The sequence below is a fragment of the Eschrichtius robustus genome, chromosome 13, assembly GCF_028021215.1.
Source record: "Eschrichtius robustus isolate mEscRob2 chromosome 13, mEscRob2.pri, whole genome shotgun sequence".
NCBI classification, from domain to species: Eukaryota; Metazoa; Chordata; class Mammalia; order Artiodactyla; family Eschrichtiidae; genus Eschrichtius; species Eschrichtius robustus.
The window spans coordinates 102,536,236-102,563,561 of NC_090836.1; the positions used below are offsets into that span (position 1 = coordinate 102,536,236).

At 38.5% G+C, this 27,326-nt stretch overlaps 1 protein-coding gene across 2 annotated transcripts in view; it reads right to left on the bottom strand.

Moving 5' to 3' along the window:
- The window catches only part of SMC1B (structural maintenance of chromosomes 1B), an 85,225-nt gene that overhangs the window by 49,302 nt on the left and 8,597 nt on the right, over positions 1 to 27,326 (bottom strand). For both annotated transcript variants that reach the window (XM_068560953.1, XM_068560952.1), the window contains exons 2-7: positions 17,720 to 17,908; positions 14,571 to 14,683; positions 14,277 to 14,480; positions 10,945 to 11,183; positions 8,738 to 8,996; positions 7,638 to 7,778 (exon numbers count right to left, since the gene is read on the bottom strand). In XM_068560953.1, the coding sequence (XP_068417054.1) occupies positions 7,638 to 7,778; positions 8,738 to 8,996; positions 10,945 to 11,183; positions 14,277 to 14,480; positions 14,571 to 14,683; positions 17,720 to 17,908 (1,145 nt within the window). The remainder of the gene's footprint in view (positions 1 to 7,637; positions 7,779 to 8,737; positions 8,997 to 10,944; positions 11,184 to 14,276; positions 14,481 to 14,570; positions 14,684 to 17,719; positions 17,909 to 27,326) is intronic.

Sequence of the window (27,326 nt, forward strand, 5' to 3'; positions counted from 1 at the left end):
GCTCTAGATCAGGAACTGTTCTAGGTGCTTGAGATGTCCCAGTGAACAAAACAAACATCCCTGCTCTCGTGCAGTTTACATTCTAGAGAGGGACAGTAGACAAACAATATGCAAATTAAACAGTATGTCAGGAGATAAGCACTGGGAAAAACAGAGCTAGGGTAAGGGGAGCAGAAGTGCACCGGGGACTACCGTTTTAAATAGGCTGGTCAGGGTAGCAGGCCTCATTGAGAAGGCAACATTTGAGCAAAGACTTACAGGACATGAAGAGTGTTAAAAACTAAGAAATGTAGGGAAAGCATGTTCCAAGCAGAGGAATAGCCAGTGCAAAGGCCCTAAGGCAGAAACATGTCTGATACGTTCCAGGAGGCCATTACAGCTAGACCACAGAGAACAAGAGGGAGAATAGAAAAACAGGAGGTTTGAGAGGTAAATTGGGGTGGAAGGGGCAAGCAGATCAGGTAAGTCTATGCAGGGCACTCAAGGACTTTGACTTAAACTTTATGTGCAAGGGGAAGTCACTAGAGGACTTCAAAAAGAGCAAGTTTCATGATCTGATTTAGATATTAAAAGCATCACTTTGGCTGCTGTGCTGAGACTATTATGAAGGAGACACAAGAGAGAAAACTTTTCAGGCTACTACACTGATCTAAACAAAAAACAAAAAGATGGTGGCTTGGACCATGGTGGTAGCAACAGAAATGGAGAGAAGTGGTAAGATTTTTGGTATACTTTGAAGGTGGAGCCAACACAATTTCCTAAAAGAGTCAAAGATGGACTCCAAGATTTCTGACCTCATCAACGAGTAAGACTGATTTGTCATCATCAGAGACTGGAAAGACTATGTTTGGGGTGCATTTGGGTGTGAGCAGAAGTTCAGTTTGGGACGTAAGATATCTATTCAACACCCAGAATGAAGATGATGAGGAAGCAGCTGGATATATGAGGTTGTGAGCTAGAAATACAAACTTGGGAGTCATCAACAGATGGTATTTAAAGCTATAAGAATACAGAGGGTATGGCCAAGGTGGAGGAGTAGGAAAACCCTGAATTCACCTCCTTCCATGAGCATACCAAAATTACAACTACTTATAGAGTAACTATGAGAAAAACCTGAAGACTATCAGAAAAGATTTGCCACAAAAAAAGATATAAAGAAGGAACCACGAGACAGGTGAGCAGGGCAGAGACATGGTACGGTCAGGACCAATACCCCGGGGTTGGGGACTCATTAACAGAAAAAATATGATGATCGTAGAGGTTCTCCCCAAAGAGCAAGGGGTCAGAGCCCCACATCGGGCTCCCCAGCCTGGGGGTTCTGCACCAGGAAGGTGAGCCCCCAGAACGTCTGGCTTTGAAAATGAGCAGGGTTTACATACCAGAGAGCCAGAGGACTGTGGGAAACAGAGACTCTACTCTTAAAGGGTGCATGCAAAATCTCATATGCTCTAAGTCCCAGCACAGAGGCAGTAGATTGAAAGCAGCCTGGGTCAGATCCAGGAGATCTTGGAGAACCTCCTGGAGAGGCAGGAGGCAACTGGGATTCTTCCTGGGGACACAGATGCTGGTGGCAGCCATTTGGGGGAGCTCATTGAGCTCATTCTATTATGATGACACCAGTGCTGGCAAGCACTGTTTTGGAAGCCTCCCTCTAGCCTAAAACCACCCATCAGCAAGCCTACACTGGTCATGTGGAGTCCGGGCCCCACCCACCAGTGGTCAGCAGCAGCCCTGGGCACTCCCAGGCTGTGCAGCCAGCCATGCAGGACGTGGCCTCACCTATTAGTGGGCCAGTAGCAGCTCTGCGTCCTTTAGGCCACACAGCCAACCACATGGAAGCCTATCTCACCCTCCATCAGCCGCAACCACTGCACAAAGTAGGGCCTTGCAGCCAACAGGGCCAGGGGCCTGCCCCACCTACCAGCATGCCCAAGTAGTTACCTCCCTCCCAACAGAAGGGTGCATGCAGCCCACACAGGGGGCACCAGAGGGGAGTGTGCTGCTGGGCCCCATAGGACATCTCCTACGTAAGGCTACTTCTTTAAGATTAGGAAGCAAAAACAATCTACCTAAAACATAGAAATACACACAGAGAATTAGGTAAAATGAGAGGACAGGGGAATATGTTCCAAATAAAGGATTAAGACAAAACCTCAGAGGACTTCCCTGGTGGCGCAACGGTTAAGACTCCGTGCTCCCAATGCAGGGGGCCCAGGTTCGATCCCTGGTCAGGAAACTAGATCCCACATGCATGCCGCAACTAAGAGTTTGCATGCCGTAACTAAGGAGCTTGCCTGCCACAACTAAGGAGACTGCCTGCTGCAACAAAGGAGCCCACGTGCCACAACTAAGGAGCTCATATGCCGCAACTAAGGAACCGGCGAGCTGCAACTAAGGAGCCCTCAAGCCACAACTAAGGAGCCCATGTGCTGCAACGAAGGAGCCCACGTGCTGCAACTAAGGAGCTGGCAAGCTGCAACTGAGGAAACTGCAAGCAGCAACTAAGACCCAGCACAACCAAATAAATAAATAAATATTTTTTTTTATAGAAAGACAAAACCTCAGAAAAAGAACTAAAGGAAATGAAGAGGAGCAATCCACTCCATAAAGATGCTCCAAGGTAATGATCATAAAGATGCTCACCAAAATAGGCAGAAGAATGGGCAAACACAATGAGAATTTCAACAAAGAGTTAGCAAATATAAAAAAGAACCAAACAGATTAAGAATACAATAACTGAAATAAAAAGTTCACTAGGGGACTTCTCTGGTGGTGCAGTGGTTAAGAATCCGCCTGCCAATGCAGGGGACATGGATTCGATCCCTGGTCCGGGAAGATCCCAGGTCCGGGAAGATCCCAAATGCTGCAGAGCAATGAAGGCCATGCGCCACAACTACTGAAGCCCACGTGCCCTAGAGCCCATGTGCCGCAACTACTGAGCCCGTGTGCCTAGAGAAGCCACTGCAATGAGAAGCCCACACACTGCAATGAAGAGTAGCCCCTGCTCACTGCAACTAGAGAAAGCCTGTATGCAGTAATGAAGACCCAATGCAGCCAAAAATAAAATAAATTAAAAAAAAAAAAAAGTTCACTAGAAGGAACCAACAGAAGATTAGATGATACAGAGGAACAGATCAGCAATCTGGAAGACAGAGTACTGGAAATTGCCCAAGCAAAACAGAAAAAAGAATTTTAAAAAATGAGCATAGTTTAACAGACCTCTGGGACAATATCAAGTGTACTAACATTAGCATTACAGGGGTCCCAGAAGGAGAAGAGAGAGAAAAAGGGGCAGAGAACTTATTTGAAGAAATAATAGCTTAAAACTTCCCTAACCTGGGGAAACAAACAAACATCCAGGTCCAGGAAGCACAGAGTCCTAAACAAGATGAACCCAAAGAGATCCACACAAAGACACTTTATAATTAAAATGGCAAAAATTAAAGATAAAGAGAGATTCTTAAAAGCAGCAAAAGAAAAGCAACTAGTCATGTATAAGGAAACCCCCATAAGACTACGAGCTGACTTTTCAGCAGAAACTTTGCAGACCAGAAGGAGTAGCACAATATACTCTAAGTGATGAAAGGGAAACACCTACAACCAAAACTCTACCAGGCAAGGCTATCATGCAAATTTGAAAGAGTGAAAATGAGTTTTACAGACAAGCAAAAGCTAAGAGCTCAGCACCACTGAACTGGCTGTATAAGAAATGTTAAAGGGACTTTTCAAAATGGAAAAGAAAAGGCCACAACTAGAAATCTGAAAATTATGGAAAGAAAAACCTCACTGGTAAAGGCAAACCTACAGTAAAGGAAGTAGATAAACCACTTATAAAGCTAGTAGGAAGGTTAAAAGACAAAAGTAGTAAAATCATCTGTAACCACAATAAGTAGTTAAAGGATATACAAAACAAAAAGATGTAAAATATGATGTCAAAAACGTTAAACTAGGGACTTCCCTGGTGGTGCAGTGGTTAAGAATCTGCCTGCCAATGCAGGGGACACAGGTTCAAGCCCTGGTCTGGGAAGATCCCACATGCCACAGAGCAACTAAGCCTGTGCGCCACAACTACTGAGCCTGTGCTCTACAGTCCACAAGCCACAACTACTAAAGCCCACGTGCCTAGAGCCTGTGCTCCGCAACAAGAGAAGCCACCGCAGTCAGAAGCCTGTGCACAGCAATGAAGAGCAGCCCCCGCTCACCCCAACTAGAGAAAGCCCGCGCGCAGCAACGAAGAAGACCTGACGCAGCCATAAATAAATAAATAAATTTATTTATTTAAAAAAAAACCAAAAACAAAAGAACATTAAACTTAAAGAGGGAGTAAAAATGTGAGGTTGTTAGAATGCAATGGAACTTAAGATACCAACTTAAAATAATCATATGTATATATGAATCATATATATTACATGTTACATATAACATAACATGTTCATATATTATATATGAACCTCATGGTAACCACAAACCAAAAGCCTATGACAGATACACACAAAAAAAGAGGAAAGGAATCCAAATATAACACTAAAAATAGTCATGAAATCACAAGGGAAGAGGACAAAAGATGAAAGGAACAAAAAATAATTACAAAGCGACCCAAAAACAATGAACAAAATGGCAATGAGTACATACCTATCAATAATTACTTTAAATGTAAATGGACTAAATGCTTCAATCAAAAGACATGGAGGGGCTTCCCCGGTGGCGCAGTGGTTGAGAGTCTGCCTGCCAATGCAGGGGACACAGGTTCGAGCCCTGGTCTGGGAAGATCCCACATGCCGCAGAGCAACTGGGCCCGTGAGCCACAATTACTGAGCCTGCGCGTCTGGAGCCTGTGCTCCGCAACAAGAGAGGCCCCGATAATGAGCGGCCCGCGCACCGCGATGAAGAGTGGCCCCCGCTTGCCGCAACTAGAGAAAGCCCTCGCACAGAAACGAAGACCCAACACAGCCATAAATTTAAAAAAAAAAAAAAAAAGACATGGAGTTACTGAATGAATTTTAAAAATATGTTTATACTGCCTACAGGAGACTCACTTCAGATCTAGAGACACACACAGACTGAAAGTGAGGGGATGGAATAAGGTACTCCATGCAAATGGAAACAAAAAGAAAGCTGAAGTGGCAATACTTATATCAGACAAAACAGTCTTTAAAACAAAGATGGGCATTATTATATAATGATAAAGGGATCAAACCAACAAGAAGAGATAACAATTTTAAGTATATATGCACCCAACATAGGAGCACCTAAATACATAAAGCAAATATTAACAGAGACATAAAGGGAGAAATTGACAGATACACAAAAACAGGAGGAGACTTCAACACTCCAGTTACATCAATGGACAATTCATCCAGACAGAAAATCAATAAGGAAACACTGGCCTTAAACAGCACATTAGATCAGATGAAATTAATAGATATATATATGACATTTCAACCCCAAACAGCAAAATAAACATTCTTTTCAAGTGCACTTAGAACATTCCCCAGGATAGATTGCATGCTAGGCCACAAAGCAAGTCGCAATACATTTAAGAAAACTAAAATCATATCAAGAATCTTTTCTGACCACAACAGAGACTAAAAATCAACTACAAGGAAAAACCTGCCAAAAACACAAATATGTGGAGACTAAACAATTACTACTACACAACCAATGGATTGATGAAGAAATCAAAGAAGAAATTAACAAAAACACCAAGACAAATGAAAATACAAGGATCCAAAATCTATGGAATGCAGCAAAAGCAGTTCTAAGAGGGAAGTTTATAGTGACCTAAACTGAGGTAGCAGCTTTGAATGGGAGATGTTTGCAAACAATATATATGATAAGGGGTTAACATCCAAAACATAGAAAGAACTCATACAACTCCACGTAAAAAAAAGACCTGGGGCTTCCCTGGTGGCACAGCGGTTGGGAATCCGCCTGCCAATGCAGGGAGACGGGTTCGTGCCCCGGTCCGGGAGGATCCCACATGCCGCGGAGCGGCTAGGCCCGTGAGCCACAACTACTGAGTCTGCACGTCTGGAGCCTGTGCTCCGCAACAAGAGAGGCCGCGATAATGAGAGGCCCATGCACCGCGATGAAGAGTGGCCCCCGCTTGCCACGACTAGAGAAAGCCCTTGCACAGAAACGAAGACCCAACACAGCCATAAATAGATAAATAAATAAATTTATTAAAAAAAAAAAAAAAAAAAGACCTGGACTTCCCTGGTGGCACAGTGGTTAAGAATCTGCCTGCCAATGCAGGGGACACAGGTTCGCTCCCTGGTCCGGGAAGATCCCATGTGCTGTGGAGCAACTAAGCCCATGTGCCACAACTACTGAGCCTGCACTCTAGAGCCCATGAGCCACAACTACTGAGCCCACGTGCCACAACTACTGAAGCCCGCACACCTAGAGCCTGTGCTCCGCAACAAGAGAAGCCACTGCAATGAGAAGCCCGTGCACCACAATGAAGAGTAGCCTCTGCTCGCTGCAACTAGAGAAAGCCTGCACCCAGCAAAGACCCAACGCAGCCAAAAATAAATAAAATAAAATAAATTTATAAAAAAAGAAAGATCTAATTAAAAAATGGGCAGGGTACCTGAATAGACGTTTTTCCAAGGAAGACATATAGACAGCCAGCAGGCACATGAAAAGATGCTCAACATCACTAATCAGCAGGAAATGCAAATCAAAACCACAATGAGATATCACCTCACCCCTGTCAGAATGGCCATTACAAAGAAGACAAATAACACGTGCTGGCAAGGATGTGGAGAAAAGTGAACTCTCCTACTGCTGGTGGGAATGTAAATTGGTGCAGCCACTATGGAAAACCGTATGGAGATTTCTCACAAAATTAAAAATTGAACTACCACATGATCCAGCAATACCACTCCTGAATACTTATGCAAAGAAAACAAACACAATAATTAAAAAAGATATATGCACTCCCATGTTCACTGCAGTATTTTTTACAATAGCCAAGATATGGAAGCAACCTAAGTGTCCATCAATAGATGAATGGATAAAGAAGATGTGGTATATTATATATACAGTGGAATGTTACTCAGCCATAAAAAGTGACATACCTAACCTCATTGTTCAAATTAAGAAATCAAAGTTCAGAGAAGTGAAATGATTTATTTATATGAGCACAGGTCAGTGACAGGACAAGACTGGATAGAAGCCAGGTCTGCCTTACTCTAAGGCAGAACACTGTAATGCTGTCTTGATGGTTACTTCTCATGTAGACTATTAAGCTCCTCTTGGGCTATGTCCTTAATGTTTCCAAATGACTTTTCACCTACATTATGATACTTGTTTTTTTCCTTTATCAATCCTCCTCCTAACCTCACTGGACTAACCTACATGTAAGAACAGACAATATCATCTGCCCACACCTATCATTATACACATAAAATGCTTACTGACTATATGTATGAAGACACTGTCTGTTTATATCTTAGACCATGAAAGAGCACCTAAATGATACGATACTAAGCAGCCTAACAGGTAATCCAGAAAATTTAATTAATTCCTCATGTCTGATGTAAATCCATTTATATACTGAAAAACCAATATAAAAATGGGAATAAAATTTCATGAAAAATAATTCTAAATCATTACTGCCCAAACCAAGGTACCTGAGCTTCCCCATGCCTCCTCTTTTCAAATGCCAGTCTGTCTTCATCAGCCTTTTGTTCCCACTGCAGCTTTTTCAATTGTTGGGTCATTATACCCACTTTCTTTCTTACTTGTTCCTTAAGTTCTTTGTATTGATCCAGCTGTATAAAGAGCATTTAAACATTGCTAACTCACTTAAAGAAGCATGAGAGGAAATTCTTTATATGCTATCCTTCACTAGCAGATAATTAAACTTGTCAAAATTATGTTTTATATGAATTAGACCATAATTAGCCATTTTCTCTGGCTAAGATAGCATGAACGTAAAATGAACGTCTTATTTAAAACTGTTTAGATAGATCAATAAGGTATTCAAAACCAACTCTATAAGGTCTCTGTAAGAAATTCTTAAAAGAGAAAGAACATTAAAACTCACTAAAATTCTTAAAAAAGAAAGGAGTTCAGAGAAAATTGTGTATTTTTCTATTTATACAGTCACAATTATTTTAGTATATATATATTGTGATATAAGGTTATTATAAAATTAATGAAAGAGATAAATGACAAATTTAGTTGAGGGAATGTTTGAAAACTCAATCATAAATTTTTGGATATCTACTATTGACTTATAATTAAATCTTATGTACTAAATGGATATTAATTAATCACTTAACATTTTAAATAATCTTAAGGAATCAATTTCCCTTCAGTCAATTAAGTGATCATGTTTCTTCAAAGCCATATATTATGTGACTTTTAAGTTTTTACAATATTCATGAGAGGAAAAAAATGATTACCTTAAAAACATAAGAATATAATTTAATTACCTAACTTTTATTACAAAATGATACCATGTAACCTTGTTGAAGTATTTTCTATGACTTTAGTTAACTCATAAATGTTATAATGTCATCTAATTTTATGAAGGAAAAATAGCCTACTGTAAAGATTAAATTTAGATTCTACATACAGGCTGAAAAATTTAAATCCTCATAATTTAAATTCTGAGGAAAATCTCTTAAAATATCAGAAAGAGAGGTCATCCTTTAATTTTTTTCTAATTAAAAGGAGAAGCTGAAACAATAGAAACAAATGATTTCCCATATGTCAACTTTTTCACCTGACTGGCTTCTAGTTCAATGTCTCGCCCTTTATGTAAAATTTCTTCCTCAATCTGCTTTTCAAAACTTCTCCATGCACCATCTAAATCAACCAGCTCTGTCTCTAAGGCCTTTATGTCATCTTCCTGTTTAGAACGTTGTTTTTCACTGTCCTTTATTGATTTCTTAGCTGCATCTAACTTCTTGAGGTGGTGAGAAGTGTTTTCTTTAGCTTTAATGTACTGAGGCTTCTTCTGATTTAGAAGTGCTTCAAGAGATCTAAAAAGAAAAATAAAGTTTGCTTTAAAGGAAATTTAATTTTATAGTATGTAAAGGGAAGTTCTTTTGATCAAATTATACATTTAAAAAGAAACGATAAAAATTGACTTTCAGAGACTATAAGCAGATCAGTGGTCACCAGATGGCGAGGGAGAGCCAAATAGGTGAAGCACAGGGGAATTTTTTTTTTTAACACATTTATTTATTATTTATTTACTTATTTTTTGGCTGCGTTGGGTCTTCGTTGCTGTGCACGGGCTTTCTCTAGTTGCGGCGAGCGGAGGCTACTCTTTGTTGCAGTGCGCGGGCTTCTCATTGCGGTGGCTTCTCTTTGTTGTAGAGCACAGGCTCTAGACACGCGGGCTCCAGCAGTTGTGGCTCGCGGGCACTAGAACGCAGGCTCAGTAGTTGTGGCTCACAGGCTTAGTTGCTCTGCGGCATGTGGGATCTTCCTGGATCAGGGCTCAAACCTGTGTCCCCTGCGTTGGCAGGCGATTCTTAACCACTGCACCACCAGGGAAGTCCCAGGGGAATTTTTTAAGAGTGATAAACTACTCTGTATGATACTGTAGTGGTGGACATATGACATCATGCATTTGTCAAAACTTACAGAAATTTACAGCAGCAGGAGTGAATCTTAATGTATCAAATTAAAAAAAAATCACTTAGGAGGCCGAGGGATCCTAGACAGAATGTAGAATGTGACTAAAGAATCTAACTGTATTACAAATGTATGAAACAACCTTATTGAAGAGGGTGGGGGTAAACGTGCTAACCTAAGTAACTCTGGAAATGAGTGGAGTCCATAAAACTAAAAGCAAAAGGGATTGTACATAAGCCTTGTACTCCAGTTGATAAAGTTGCTTCCCGCAAGGATATGGGTTAATAATTCTGATACTGCCATACATGATTACTGGAATTGAACAATTAAGCAAATGGATGGGAGACTGTGGAACCCAGATTTCTTACTGTTGGAATAGGAGGTTACAGATAAGCAAGAAAAGGTCAACATCAATAACGATAGGGGACTTCCCTGGTGGTCCAGTGGTTAAGACTCTGCACTCCCAATGCAGGGGCATGCGTTTGATCCCTGATCGGGGAACTAAGATCCTATATGCCGCGTGGTGCAGCCAAAACAAACAAACAAAAAATAATAATAATGATGTCATGCTGATACTATGATATCTTAGATAGATGATGTGTCATATATGATATATATTTTTAAAATTTTGGTATAGCCACTTTATTTAATTTATTTATTTATTGTCCACATCATGCAGCTTGTGGGATTTTAGTTCCCCGACCAGGGATCGAACGGGGCCCTCAGCAGTGAGAGTGCAGAGTCGTAACCACTGGACCGCCAGGGAATTCCCCATATATGATATTTGACATCCCTGATATAATGTGATGATAATGGCATTTTACCTCTGTGGTCTTCTTCCTCCAAACCCATAAACGCTGTCTAATTATGAGAAAACTAACAGACAAATCCTAATTGAGATACATTCTACGAAAAACCTGACCAAAGCTTCTTAAAACTGTCAAGGACATCAAAAACAAGGAAAGTCTAAAACTGTCACAACCAAGAGGAGCCTAAGAAGACATGATGACTAAATATAATATGGTATACTGGATCGGAAAAAGAACATTAGGTAAAACCTAAAAAAATATGAATAAAGTACGGACTTTAGTTAATAATAATGTATAAATATTGGTTAATTAATTCTGACAAGTGTATCATACTAAAAATATAAGATGTTATGAGAGAAATTGTGTGGGGAATATGGGAACTCTCTGTACTATCCTTAGAATTTTTCTGTATATCTAAAAGTACTCCAAAGTAAAAAAGTTTATTTAAAAGATCAACTTACAAAGTGTCACTTATATTTTTATTTTTTCTATCAATCTACATAAAATCCAACTGTTAATAACTATTTTGAAAACTCACTTTAATTCTTTTTCTGTTTGTTGCAGTTGTCTGCTTAACATTCCATGTTCCTTTTTCTTGGCTTTAACTATGTTTTCATGATGAGAAAGAGACTCTTTTGTGACACTCAAATCCTTATTCACACGCTCTAACTCACTGTTTAGAAAAGAAATTTTTTTCTCATTGTGATACAGTTGGAAAAGCTGCAGTTGTATCTTGTTTATTTTCAGTTCTTCAAGGAGACTCTGGTAACGTTCTGCCTATAAAACAGTACAATTCAACAACAGTTAAAAGGGAGTGTGTTTTACATTGACCTTTCCATAAACTCAACCAGAGTGCCAACAAATGATCGCTAATGAATTTTTATTTACATCATTAACAAATGTTATTCTTGCCCAAAGTACCATTATTTGGAGAAGGCTTCTGCATATGCTTCTACAATAAACCAGTAAAGGATTTTATTTATTTATTTTCTAAAATTTCTTTATTTATTTTTGGCTGAGTTGGGTCTTTGTTGTGGTGCACGGGCTTCTCATCTCTGTGGCTTCTCTTGTTGTGGAGCACAGGCTCTAGGCATGCGGGCTTCAGTAGTTGAGGCTCACAGGCTCTAGAAAGCAGGCTCAGTAGTTGTGGCGCACGGGCCTAGTTGCTCCGTGGCACGTGGGATCTTCCTGGACCAGGACACGAACCCATGTCCCCTGCACTGGCAGGCGGATTCTTAACCGCTGTGCCACCAGGGAAGCCCAGTAAAGGATTTTATATTCATGCACTCAGTGGTATGGTGGTAAGAACCATGAAGGGCCACCCACTAACCGAGTCCTGTCCCATTTTTGTTTTGACCTCAGAGTTTGGCAAGCATGTCTGACATCAACTTCCTGATTTGTAAACTGAAGGAAGTTATATGACTTTTAAGGTCCCTAGAGACTTTAAATTCAATGATTCCAGGTAAAATTCCTTCTATAGGATGTAATTTTTTCTAGGAATAGAACTAATAGGACTATTTTAAAGTTCTAAATTATATGTGAGATGGAAGAATTTCTTTAGTATTTGTGCTATTAATAAAGAAATAAAGGAAAGTGCTGCCTTAAGAGGAAAGCTCTTAATCAATGAAATATTCCAAGTAATGGGTAAATGGCCATCTGCCAGGATGTTGTAAAAAATAACTGGGAAGGTGGACTACTCTAACTGTCCTTACAATGTTTAAAGGTCTGCAATTCTACACTGCTGTGAGTTGTTTGAGTATATTATGCATACTATAGTTTGACTTTCACTTAACACCACCCCTTTCTGACAAAACCAAGGACATACACATACATATAAAAATGTGAAGAAAACAGAGAAACATCACTAATAAGGAACACATCCACTTTTCATTTATTTCTTCAAATATTTATTAATTGCCTATTGTGTGCCAAGCCCTCTTCTATGTACTGGAAATATAGTAGAAAACAAGACTGAAACAGTCTCTGCTCTTGTAAGTTTATAATCTAGTTATTTTAATGGGGCAGGGAGGGAAGAAGAGGAGTCAGAGATTAAATAAGCAAACAAATAATACACAAGATAATTTCATACAGCAAAATATGCTACAAAATAGGGACTTCCCTGGTGGTCCAGTGGGTAAGACTCTGTGCTCCCAATGCAGGGGGCCCAGGTTCGATCTCTGGTCGGGGAACTAGATTCTGCATGCACGCCGCAACTAAGAAGTCCACATGCCACAACTCAAAAAAAAAGATCCTGTATGCCGCAATTAAGACCCGGTGCAGCCAAAATAAATAAATAAATAATAAATCTTTAAAAAAAAAATGCTACAAAAGAAACAAAATAGAGTAATGCAGTAGTACCAGGGAAGGGATGCTAATTTAGATCGGGGGCGTGGACAGCAAATGCCTGCCTGAGTACATGGCTTTTTTATGAAAACTTGAATGAGAGTACCAGCCATGTAAAAATCAGGCGTACAACTATCTAGGGAGAGGAAATAGCAAAAGCTCCAGGATAGAAGGGAGCATGGTGCTTCCAATAAATAATAAAGGTCAGTGTGGTAGGAGAGTAGAGGAAGTTAAAGCTTCAGAGGTGAACAAGGGGCAGATCAGCAGGCTGGAAAGGGAGACTAGATTCTCAGTGCAGTGGGAAGCACTGCTCTGGAAGAGGTTTTATGCAAGACAAAGACAGAATCTGATTTGTATTTGAAAAAGATTACTCTAAAGGCAAACAGTTATCAACAATATACAAGGCACTACATTAGACATTGTGAAGGGCACCAAGAACTAACACAGAGGGACTTCCCTGGTGGCGCAGTGGTTGGGAATCCGCCTGCTAATGCAGGGGACACAGGTTTGAGCCCTGGTCCAGGAAGACCCCACATGCCGCAGGGCAACTAAGCCCACGAGCCACAACTATTGAAGCCCGCGCACCTAGAGCCCTTGCCCTGCAGCAAGAGAAGCCTGCGCACTGCAACGGCAGAGTAGCCCCTGCTCGCCACAACTAGAGAAAGCCTGCGTGCAGCAACAAAGACCCAACGCAGCCAAAAAATTAATTAATTAATTAAAAAAAAACAAAAAAAGAAGAACTACCACAGAATGGCATTCGCAAAGTGTGGCTATGGCCTCCTAGAGTTTTACAGTTTTACTCCTTCACGGAGCCCCTGAGGTCAAAACTATTTTCATAATAATACTCAGATTTTATTTGCCTTTTTCACTGTGTTGACATCTGCACTGATGCTGTAAAAGCCAATGGAGGGTAAAGCCGCTAGGTCTTAGCACAAATAAGATTTAATACAGAAGCAGATATGAGAATTCGTCTGTCTTCTATTAAGCCAGATATTAAGGAGATTATAAAAAGGTAAAACAATACCACTCTTCTAATTATTTGGTTTTAGAAAACTCTTATTTTTCATAAAAATATGTTATTTTAATACGAAATGAGTTTATTATTGTTATTTTTACACTAATCATTAAAATATATTTTTAAAATGTCTCAGTTTTAATTTTAAATACAATATATATAAATAGATACAACCCACATGAACAGAAACTCTTTGGGGTCCTCAATAATTTTTAAAGTATAAGAGGACAAGATCCAAAAGTTTGAGAGCCTCTGCAATATAAGATATAAATCCCTCAAGTTTAATTTTAGTTGGGAAAATCAGACATCTTTGCAGTGCAGGTTGTCCTGCCTATTTGGGAGAAAAAAACCCGAAGAGTGGAAAATACATCAAAAAGTTTATCTTTGATGAATATTGGACTTTGTCTTATGTTATTAAAAGCATCTTTTATAGTAACCCCACACCAATACTTAAAATTCTAACACAAAGTTTTTGTATCCAACACTTAATTGGTTACCTCATGACACCTTACCTCTTCCTTCTCTAATTTTGCATGTTTACGCTCTGCAGCTATATTTTTTTTCTTATTAAAATTAAACTGTGCATCTTCTTCAGCTTTCTGTAACTTTCTTTTCTTTTCCTCATATTCTCCTATAAGCTCTCTTGAAGTGCTGATTTCCTCAAAAAACTGCGTTCTTTCTTTGGGTTTTTTCACTGAAATTGACTCCACAGTTCCCTGTTAAAAATAGTTAAGCACACCAACATATAAAATATAATGATATATTTTCAAAATCATGAATAAAATAAAATACTACAAGCTACTTACCTGAAAAACTAGACAGTTCCGTGCTTTGACTATTATGCCTATCTTTTCTAACTCTGTGATATAAGCAGAACGACTCACAGGACTATCATCAAAACAATATTCTGAGCATCCCCCTAAAATAAAAGAATAAAGGCTGTTATAGGAAGTATAAATACCAGACATATATCAACAACTATTGAAAGCTTAATAAAATTTTTTTCTTACTGAAATAGCCAGTTATGCAATAATATACATGTTAATAAATGCATTTAATCAGTCAACAAATATTGAGTGTCTACTACATGCCAAGGAGTGCTCTACAGTGGTGAACATAACAGACGTCTGACCTCAAGGAGCTTATATCCTAATAATGGAGACAGACAAAAATGAGATATGTAAGTAAAATGACTATCATGCGAGGAAGTGTTAAGTGCTAAGGAGTAAAGTAGAGGTGGAAGGGGGTGTGGTAGTCTCTGTGTAGGAGAAAGAGGCATTGCAATTTTAAATAGGATGGTGTAATGGTCTGAATGTTTGTGTCCCCACTGAATTCATATGATGAAATCCTAACCCCAAAGGTCATGTTGTTAGAAGGTGAGGCCTTTGGGAGGTGATTAGGTCATGACAGTGGAGCCCTCATGAATGGTATTAGTGTCCTTATAAAAAGATCCTACAAGGCTCCCTAGTCCCATCCACATGTGAGGATACAATGAAAAGTCTGCACAGAAGAGAGCCTTCATCCAACCATGCTGGCACCCTAAGCTTGCACTTTTAGCCCCCAGAACTGCGAGAAATAACTTTCTATAGTTTACAAGCTATGAAGTCTGTGGTATCTTATTATAATAGCCCAAATGGACTAAGACAGATGAGCTGGGAAGAAGAACAAGGCTGGAGGCATCACACTTCCTGATCTGAAGTTACATTACATAGCTACAGTAATCAAAGAAGTGTGGTACTGTCATAAAAACATACAGAACAATGGAACAGAATAGAGAGTCCAGAAAGAAATCTAAGCATCTATAGTTAACTGATCTTCAACAAAGGTGCCAAGAACACACAATGGGGAAAAGACAGTCTCTTCAATAAATAGTGTTGGGAAAACTGGATATTCACATGCAGAAGAATAAAATTGGACCCTTATACAAAATGGACACCATACACAAAAATTAACTCAAAATGGATTAAAGACTTAAATGTAATACCTGAAACTATGAAACTACTGAAAGAAAACATAGGGAAAAAGCTTCTTGACATTGCTCTGGGCAACGATTTTTTTGGATACGATACCAAGAGCACAAGCAACAAAAGCAAAAATAGTCAAGTGGAATTGTATCAAACTGAAAAGCTTCTACACAGCAAGGGAATCAAACAACAGAGTGCAAAAGGTAACTTACAGAATGGGAGAAAATATTCTGGAACCACCTATCTGATAGGGGTTAATATCCAAAATGAATAAGGAATTCATATAACTCAACAGCAAAAAAACAAATAACCCAATTTAAAAACGGGCAAAGAACCTGAATAGATATTTCTCAAAAGATGACATACAGATGGCAAACAGGTATATTAAAGGGTGCTCAATAGTAGGAATCACCAGCAAAATGCAAATCAAAACCAAAATGAGGTATCACCTCACGCCTATTAGAATCAAAAAGACAAAAGACAAGTGTTGGTAGGATGTGAAGAAAAGGGAACCCTTGAATATTGTTGGTGGGAATATAAATTGGTACAGTCACTATGGAAAACAGTATGAAGATTCCTAAGAGAATTAAAAATAGAACTACCTTATAAGCCAGCAATCCCACTTCTGAGCATATATACAAAAAAAATGAAATCTGTACCTTGAAGAGTTATCTGCATTCCTACGTTCACTGCAACATTATTCACAGTAACTAAGATATGGAAACAACCTAAATGTCTTTCAATGGATGGCTGGATACAGAAAATGTAGGAATATTATTCAGCCTTAAAAAAGAAGGAAATCCTGCCATTTGTGACATCATGGATGAACCTGGAGGACATTATGGTAGTGAAATAAGCCACATACAGAAAGACAAGTACTGAATGATATCTATATGTGGAATCTAAAACAGTTAAACTCATAGAAGCAGAGAGTAGAATGGTGGTTGCCAGGGGCTTGGGGGAGGGGGAAATGGGGAGATGTGGGTCAAGGGGTACAAAGTTTCACTTATGCAAGATGAGTAAGTTCTGGAGATCTAAGTATAGCAATGTGACTATGGTTAACAATACTGTATAGTATAGTTCAAATTTGCTAGGAGGGTAGATCTTAAGTGTTCACACACACACAGAAAATAGTAACCATGTGAGGTGACACATATGTTAATTAGCTTGATTGTGGCGATTATTTCACAATGTATATTAAAACATCAAGTTATACAATTTAAACATATACAATTTTTATTTGTCAATTATACCTCAATAAAGATGGGAAAAAATAAATTTATGATGGTTTATTAAGTAAATAGAGTAAGCTAGGGACTCTGACTGAGATGGAGACTTTTGATAAAAAACTCCAAGAAAGTGAAAAACTAACCAATGAAAATATCTAGGTGATAAAGTGGTGAAATACTTAAATTATGCACTAAGGTATATGTACATAATAATAAGTATTTCTAAAATTATCTGTGATTGAAGTTGAGGAAAGTTAATAAGAGTATTTATACATTAGAACATTAGAACCATGTTGTAGTGGCAGATTGAAAACAACAAAAAACAAAACCAAGAAACGTCTACTTACAGAGGCTCTGTAAACTCCCAGCATAAATAGAAAATATATATATACATAACTCTCAATCTTGTTTACTCAGGAAATACAGGGATTCATGAATAAATCATAACAAAACACAAAGTCAAATATTTCACACAATTTGCTTTTTGGTGGTAGGAAAAACTTTCTAAACAAACCAAAAATATGCATTTAGTTAGTTTATCACTAGGAAAACCATATAAACATAAACAAAGAACCTCAGGAAGGACTTTTATGACATCACTGTCTTTGAGGTAGACTCCCTCCTTCATTTTAACCGAATAACCAGGGAGAAAAATGCTACTTGACAGTAGGGGAATTTGAACAAATATGTCTGCTTAAAGAAAAGTCTGGTGTAGAATCAAACAGGTTCTATTACTTGCTACCCAAGATAAAAAAAAAATACCTCGGATAGTCCTTGCAAATGTTTTCTCTTCTCCACTTTCTTCCACGTATACCATTTTTACAGTTGCAGAAGAAGAAACTGGTTTTCCAATATGTGCTCCATGAATAAGTTCTTGAATATTTTTCACTCTTAAATTAGCTATTTTTTCTCCCATTACAAAACTAAGTGCATCCATTACATTAGATTTTCCTGGAGAAGGAAAGAGAGAAAAAGTTATTTATTCTTAATGATAAAAAACCTTGCCCAGAGCCAAAGAAACCAGGCTACCAAGGGCCAATACACATATCTAAATAGTACTGTCTTTTCTATATTCAAAATGCATGTGACGGAACAATTTTATGTAGATAACTGGTTTCTATGCAGCTATGGTAGAGTATTAAGTTATCTAAATGTAAGGATCTATACATGGATCTAAGCCCCAGCTCTCACCCACTATTAAGTATTATACCATGGCAAATCATTTAACTTCTCTGAATTTCAGTTATCCCCACTTTATAAATTTTAAGTGTCACATATTTTTAAAAAATGGCTACCTCCAGGATTTTCCCAAAGGCTAGACTAGGGTTGCTAGAATATTTATGATTGGTATATGTTGGTAGTGCAGAAAAGTTACATAGCATGTCCAAGCTTGCTATCCGCTGAAAGTCCTGCTTACAAGGTTAGCTGGCATCGTGGGATTGGGATTTGGATTCTGTGAGGGTTTCCACCACTTTCTGATAAGAATGTCTCACTGTGCCTAAACTGTTTATATAAACAATATGATTTATGCTGAATACTTGCTTTTTTTCTAGGAGTCTGGAATTTTGGTATGTGCTAGGCAGAGGTGCTTATGTGACCATTTCCCAATAAAAACCCTGGGGGTTGAGTCTTTAATGAGGTTCTTTGGTAAACAACATCTCACATGTGTTGTCACAACTTGTTGCTGGAGGACTTAAGCCTGTCCTGTGTGACTCCACTGGGGGAGGATTCATGGAACCTTGCACCTGGTTTCCTCAGAGTTCCTCATGTGCCTTTTCCCTTTGCTGAGTTTGCTTTGTTTCCTTTCGCTGTTATGAGTAACAGTCCTGGGTACAACTATATGCTGAGTCCTGGGAGTCCTCCTAGTGAATCACTGAAACTGGGGGTAGTCTTAGGGACTCCCAACTCAAATGGCAAACTGTTCTCCAACCATGAGCCGATAGTTTAAGACAATTTCCAAGGTGCGATGTCATTTCAGCTACTACCATCTGTACTTAATTTTCTTTCTTCTTCACATTCGTTCCCTCATATCCACAAGCAATTTAAATTTCTAGTGCCAAAAGCAGGGAAAGAAACATAAACAAGAGAATACTGCCAATCACTGGAAATATGGCTTAGTTTTAGAAGTTAATGATCTTTCTAAAAAGAACTAGAAGTGGTTAAAAATGCTGCAAATGTATTTAACTAAGTCTCAGTTAACTAACAGGTATGAAACATGGCTTTTCTGGGTTAATTGATAATCTGCAGATTGAAAGCTATTGTAAGATGGTTATGTATATAGGACCAAACGAACATTAACTGAATTATTAAGTCTGACAGTAACAGAATTAAACAGAAACTGGTTTTGGTCAATCCTTATTGAAAGTCTGCCTAAAATAAACACTTCCCCATCCAAATTCATTCATTACATTAATTCTTTTGTGTGCTAGGTCATAAGGATACAGTAAAAGAACAAGAGAGATACAACTCTGTCTAACGAATGTTATAATCTATTAAGAAAGTCAAACAATAAAGAAAAAAAATTATATATTATAAGTATCATGAGGAAACAAACTGAGTGATGAAATAGAGGGTAACTGGGAGAGGTAACTTCAGATAGCATGGTCAGGAAACATTTGTTAAGTGCCTAGCTTAACAACCGCCTGTTGGCAAAAATGAACGAATAATGAACCAAGTTAAGTTTTGTAATAGTCAGAGCAGGAACTTCTGCTATAAATAATTCAAAACTAACATCAGGAAAAATAATAACTCTGGAAGAGTTACCTTTTAGACTATCATCACTTGATGAAGATGAACCAAATATTCACAAGATATAAAAATTACAGTATCACTCTCCCATCTCAAAACCTCAATATTTGCCACTCATCTGCCCTCTTACCAACAGCTGGTAAGTTCCTTTTTGATTTCAGCTCTGCATATCTCTTCCAATCTGCTCCTTCTTTACCATCCTTCTAGTTATTCAAGTACTCCTTACTTCCAAGAACCTCCTAGCTGGACTCAACCTTCACTCTCTTGCCTCTTCAAATTCATTCATTCTACAAACATTTATGGAACACCTATTAATCAGGCATTCTCCTAAGTACTCAAGCTAAAAAGAAACAGTATGTAGGATTTTCCCCTAAGGTACTTACAGTGGGGAATATGATCAATTTTTATTGGACCCCATTTTGTGCCAGACACTCCACATCTATTACTTTATTCAGTCTTTGCAATAATCCTATGAGATAGGTATTTAATTTGCATTTCAGAAGTAAAAAAGCAGAGGCTCAAAGTCAAACAAATCATGTTTTGGGGTTAGGCGTCTGATTCCAAAATCTATACTCTTCCCACTAAAAGGAGGAAATTATAACTTACTATAGTAAGTTCTAAGATAAAATTAACACAAAGAACTATGAAGCACTTAAGAGAAGCACTAACTACTGGAGACTCTGAGTAGACTCTGCAGGAGATAATTCTGGGCTAAGTTTTAAAGAGTAAGTAGAAGTTTGGGGAGGCAGTGCTGAAGGTAAACATAACCATTCCAGGAAAAGAGGATAGCTTGATCACTGGTACAAATGGGAAAGCAAGGTACCATTCCAGTGAGAAAAGGGTAACTAATGATATAGAGGTGGAGCAAAGCTTACAAGGTTGGAAATGATAAGAGAGAACTAAACTTCATGCTGAAGATTATGTGAAGCCATGAAGGATTTTAGGAATAGCAGTGACGTTTTCACATACATTTTATAAGGATTTCTGAGACAACAACCCACCAGAAAAATGGGCAAAGAACATAAAAGGTCAATTCAGAGAAACAGAAATACAAAAGGCCCTTAACCATATGAAAAGACACTTGAGCTCAGTCATAATAAGAGAAATGTAAATTAAAACTGTTTTGACTACCATTTCTCACTTACTAGACTGGCAAAAATCCAAAATTTTGAAAACATATTCTTGAACAGGACCTCTCATTAAATTACTGTTGGGAGTACAAAATGATACAACCACTATGGGGGGTAATTTGGCAATAGCTAACTAAATTATAACTTCACTTAGCTTTTGAACCAGCAATTCCACTTCTGGAAATCTATCTCCCTGCTACGTGTGCAAAACTACACAATGGCAAATACACAATTATACAATTATAAGTCATTTCTAACAGAAGTAGATTGGAAACAACTTAGGTGTCCAAAAATTAAAGGACCACTTGAAATAACTATGTAACAGCCACACAATGGAGAATTACACAGCAACAAGAGAACAGAAGAGGAAGTGGGAAATGAAAAAAGAAAATTACGTAACAGCATATATAGCAAAAAACTAAATACGAACTTTTACTTAAAGAAAAAGTGCAGGGTTGGGAATAACAATACACACATATTTGCTAGCATTTGCAAAAAGAAACACTGAAGGATAATCAAGAAATTAATGGTTATGTATAGAAGGTGAAGAAGAGCAGGACACAGAAACTGAGTTGGACCCCTTCTGTTTGCCTCACACTGCTTCTGCCTTTATCCACAAGCTCTCATGCCTTTGAGCTTCTAGTTGGATTTGGCCAATGGAGAGCCCTGGCAGGAGGGAAGAAGGGAAAAGAGTGAGGTCAGGGTATTTACTTCCCTATTTTCCTCTCTGTAAGGTGGCTTCTGACTTGCTGTGCCCTTCAACAGAATGTCACTGGCTTTTTGAAGTTCCTTGTAGGTTCCTTCCTCTCTCAGTCTTGGGGTGGCAGCAGCTCCACTGCTGCTAGCTGTGTGATCCCTCTATTCCTTGGGATTCCTCTACAGCCCTCCCACACCTTTGTAATTAGTCCCTTTGTAAATAAATCTTCCTAAAACTGTCCTAATTTGAGTGTGCCACTTGTTTCCTGTTGGGACCCTGACAGATACAGGGAGCAGGGGTAGAAGCAAGATTTCTCTGTGTATACTTTTCCATAGTTTTGACCTTTAAAGTATGTATATGCATTCCTGATTTAAAAAAAAAAATCTAAATTTAAAAAACCCCATAAATGAAAACAATCACAAACAAGTAAACTTAACTGAATATTAAATTGGTAACATAGGCATACTGAGAAATGATTTATTTCAACGGACTTCAGATCACAGAATTCTAACTGTACATTCTTAGTGGGATCGATTCTAAGAACCAAAAAGAAGTACAAAGTAATTTTAAATTTCCTTCAGTTGCTTTATCATTTATAATGTTATTGGTATTGGTAGTTTAAGACAGTTTTCTTTATATTTTAAGTTAAAGCAAATAAGTAATTATATTAGTCATGTTAGGAAATAAGATTTTCAGAGTAAGAAAAAATATTTACAATGACAAAAATCAAGGAACAGTGAAAACACAGTTAAAAGTGAATGGAGGGACTTCCCTGGTGGTGCAGTGGTTAAGAATCCACCTGCCAATGCAGGGGACACGGGTTCAAGCCCTGCTCCGGGAAGATCCCACGTGTCGCGGAGCAACTAAGCCCGTGCACCACAACTACTGAGCCTGTGCTCTAGAGCCCACAAGCCACAACTACTGGGCCCTCGTGCCTAGAGCCCGTGCTCTGCAACGCCACCGCGCTGAGAAGCCACCGCAATGAGAAGCCCGCGCACCGCAACGAAGAGTAGCCCCTGCTTGCCACAACTAGAGAAAGCCCGTGCACAGCAACAAAGACCCAACGCAGCTTAATTAATTAATTAATTAATTAATTATTTTTAAAAAGTGAATGGCAAAATATCAGCATGAACTCAAATTTTAAAAATTACTGTAACATGAAAAGATGTTCAAAATCACATTAGTCATTAGGAAAAAGCAAATCAAAACTACAATGAAATACCACTTCACATCAACTAGGATGGCTAAAAGAAACAAGACAAACAAAAACAACTGCTGGTGAAGATGTGGAGAAATCTGAACCCTTATTCATTGACAACGGGAATGTAAAGCCAGACACAAAGGGCCACATATTGTACGATTCCATTTATACGAAATGTCCAGAACAGGCAAATCCATAGCGACAGAAAGTAGATTAGTGGTTGCCAGGGACTGGGTGGAGAGGAGATAATGGTGAATGATTACTAATGGGTACAAGGTTTCTCTTTGGGGTAATGAAAATGTTCTAGAATTAGATAGTGATGATGGTTATACAACTCTATGAATATACTAAACATCACTGAAGTGTACACTTTAAAAGGATGAATTTTATGATATGCAAATGACATTCCAATAAAGCTGTTATTAAAAAAAAAAAGAACAAATCTGAAAAAAGCACTTTACGCATTTTCTATCCCCATCCTCTGAAATGACCCAGAGCCACTGTTACCCAAATGCACTGAATATTCTAGTTCCCAGATGGCAGTCTTTAATACCTTACCTTCTAAACAAACGCAGAAATCACTGGAGAAGTGGCTAATTCCAAGTCTGAGGCAGAGAAAACTGAAGATAAGCCTGAAAACTGGGACATCTTATGTTAGAAAGCAAGGAAGCTTTCAAATATTAATGAGGTCATGACCAAAGGACACAGGAGGCAGCTTGAAGGAGTTCCCACTGATTAAAGTTATGAAAATCTGAGCATCAAAAAGAATGATTTTGGTGGATTAAAACACACTGTACCGGGCTTCCCTGGTGGCGCAGTGGTTAAGAATCTGCCTGCCAATGCAAAGGACACGGGTTCAAGCCCTGGCCCGGGAAGATCCCACATGCCGCGGAGCAACGAAGCCCATGAGCCACAACTACTGAGCCTGAGGTCTAGAGCCCACAAGCCACAACTACTGAGCCCACATGCCACAACTACTGAAGCCTGCGTGCCTAGAGTCCGTGCTCAGCAACAAGAGAAGCCACGACAATGAGAAGCTTGCACACCACAACAAACAGTAGCCCCCGCTCACCGCAACTAGAGAAAGCCCACGCACAGCAATGAAGACCCAACACAGCTAAAAATAAATAAATAAATTTATAAAAAAAAAAAAACACACTGTACCAATGAAAATCCAGGTGTCCTTTTTATTTTTTCTTTTTTAACAGTATCCACCTTGTAAGCTGCTCAGTTTTCTCTGCTTCTCCTTGCTCAAGAGTAGGACAGAAGCTAATACATCTGTGAAGCAAAATGAGTGTCTTCAGCTGAGCAGGCAGCAAGAAAGGGAGGATCACTTGGGAAGTTCTTCAATGCCTGATTAAGCTGTGCCAAGTTCAGAAAAAGTTTGCTGACCCCTGCTCTAGACTCAGAAATGGAATGTTGCATAGATGACCAGAGAGAAAAATAATAGGATTTAAAAGAAAGGTGAAGACAGCAGGAGCAAGAAGAACTACAATCCTGCAGCCTGTGGAACAAAAACCACATTCACAGAAAGATAGACAAGATGAAAAGGCAGAGGGCTATGTACCAGATGAAGGAACAAGATAAAACTCCAGAAAAACAACAAAATGAAGTGGAGATAGGCAACCTTCCAGAAAAAGAATTCAGAATAATGATAGTGAAGGTGATCCAGGACCTCGGAAAAAGAATGGAGGCAAAGATCGAGAAGATGCAAGAAATGTTTAACAAAGACCTAGAAGAATTAAAGAACAAACAAACAGAGGTGAACAATACAATAACTGAAACGAAAACTACACTAGAAGGAATCAATAGCAGAATAACTGAGGCAGAAGAACGGATAAGTGACCTGGAAGACAGAATGGTGGAATTCAGTGCTGCGGAACAGAATAAAGAAAAAAGAATGAAAAGAAATGAAGACAGCCTAAGAGACCTCTGGGACAACATTAAACGCAACAACATTCGCACTGTAGGGTCCCAGAAGGAGAAGAGAGAGAGAAAGGACCAGAGAAAATATTTGAAGAGATTATAGTCGAAAACTTCCCTAACATGGGAAAGGAAATAGCCACCCAAGTCCAGGAAGCACAGAGAGTCCCAGGCAGGATAAACCCAAGGAGAAACATGCTGAGACACATAGTAATCAAATTGGCAAAAATTATAGCAAAAATTAAAGACAAAGAAAAATTACTGAAAGCAGCAAGGGAAATACGACAAATAACATACAAGGGAACTCCCATAAGGTTAACAGCTGATTTCTCAGCAGAAACTCTATAAGCCGGAAGGGAGTGGCATGATATACTTAAAGTGATGAAAGGGAAGAACCTACAACCAAGATTACTCTACCCGGCAAGGATCTCATTCAGATTCGATGGAGAAATCAAAAGCTTTACAGACAAGCAAAAGCTAAGAGAATTCAGCACCACCAAACCAGCTCTACAACAAATGCTAAAGGAACTTCTCTAAGTGGGAAACACAAGAGAAGAAAAGGACCTACAAAAAGAAACCCAAAACAATTAAGAAAATGGTCATAGGAACATACATATCGATAATTACCTTAAACGTGAATGGATTAAACGCTCCAACCAAAAGACACAGGCTTGCTGAATGGATACAAAAACAAGACCCATATATATGCTGTCTACAAGAGACCCATTTCAGACCTAGGGACACATACAGACTGAAAGTGAGGGGATGGAAAAAGATATTCCATGCAAATGGAAATCAAAAGAAAGCTGGAGTAGCAATACTCATATCAGATAAAATAGACTTTAAAATAAAGAATGTTACAAGAGACAAGGAAGGACACTACATAATGGTCAAGGGATCAATCCAAGAAGAAGATATAACAATTATAAATATATATGCACCCAACATAGGAGCTCCTCAAAACATAAGGCAACTGCTAACAGCTATAAAAGAGGAAATCGACAGCAACACAATAATAGTAGGGGACTTTAAAACCTCACTTACACCAATGGACAGATCATCCAAAATGAAAATAAATAAGGAAACAGAAGCTTTAAATGACACAATAGACCAGATAGATTTAATTGATATTTATAGCACACTCCATCCAAAAACAGCAGATTACACTTTCTTCTCAAATGCACACAGAACATTCTCCAGGATAGATCAAATCTTGGGTCACAAATCAAGCCTCAGTAAATTTAAGAAAACTGAAATCATACCAAGCATCTTTTCTGACCACAACGCTATGAGATTAGAAATGAATTACAGGGAAAAAAACATAAAAAACACAAACACATGGAGGCTAAACAATACGTTACTAAATAACCAAGAGATCACTGAAGAAATCAAAGAGGAAATCAAAAAATACCTAGAGACAAATGACAATGAAAACATGACGATTCAAAATCTATGGGATGCAGCAAAAGCAGTTCTAAGAGGGAAGTTTATAGCTATACAAGCCTACCTAAAGAAACAAGAAAAATCTCAAATAAACAATCTAACCTTACACCTAAAGGAACCAGAGAAAGAAGAACAAACAAAACCCAAAGTTAGCAGAAGGAAAGAAATCATAAAGATCAGAGCAGAAATAAATGAAATAGAAACAAAGAAAACAATAGCAAAGACGAATGAAACTAAAAGCTGGTTCTTTGAGAAGATAAACAAAACTGATAAACCATTAGCCAGACTCATCAAGAAAAAGAGGGAGAGGACTCAAATCAATAAAATCAGAAACGAAAAAGGAGAAGTTACAACAGACACCACAGAAATACAAAGCATCCTAAGAGACCACTACAAGCAACTCTATGCCAATAAAATGGACAACCTGGAAGAAATGGACAAATTCTTAGAAAGGTATAACCTTCCAAGACTGAACCAGGAAGAAACAGAAAATATGAACAGACCAATCACAAGTAAATGAAATTGAAACTGTGATTAAAAATCTTCCAACAAACAAAATTCCAGGACCAGATGGCTTCACAGGTGAATTCTATCAAACATTTAGAGAAGAGCTAACACCCATCCTTCTCAAACTCTTCCAAAAAATTGCAGAGGAAGGAACACTCCCAAACTCATTCTATGAGGCCACCATCACCCTGATACCTAAACCAGACAAAGATACTACAAAAAAAGAAAATTACAGACCAATATCACTGATGAATATAGATGCAAAAATCCTCAACAAAATACTAGCAAACAGAATCCAACAGCACATTAAAAGGATCATCCACCATGATCAAGTGGGGTTTATCCCAGGAATGCAAGGATTCTTCAATATACGCAAATCAATCAATGTGATACACCTTATTAACAAATTGAAGGATAAAATCCATATGATCATCTCAACAGATGCAGAGGAAGCTTTCGACAAAATTCAACACCCATTTATGATAAAAACCCTCCAGAAAGTAGACACAGAGGGAACTTACCTCGACATAATAAAGGCCACATATGACAAACCCACAGCCAACATCGTCCTCAATGGTGAAAAACTGAAACCATCTCCACTAAGATTAGGAACAAGACAAGGCTGCCCACTCTCACCACTATTATTCAACATAGTTTTGTAAGTTTTAGCCACAGCAATCAGAGAAGAAAAAGAAATAAAAGGAATCCAAACCGGAAAAG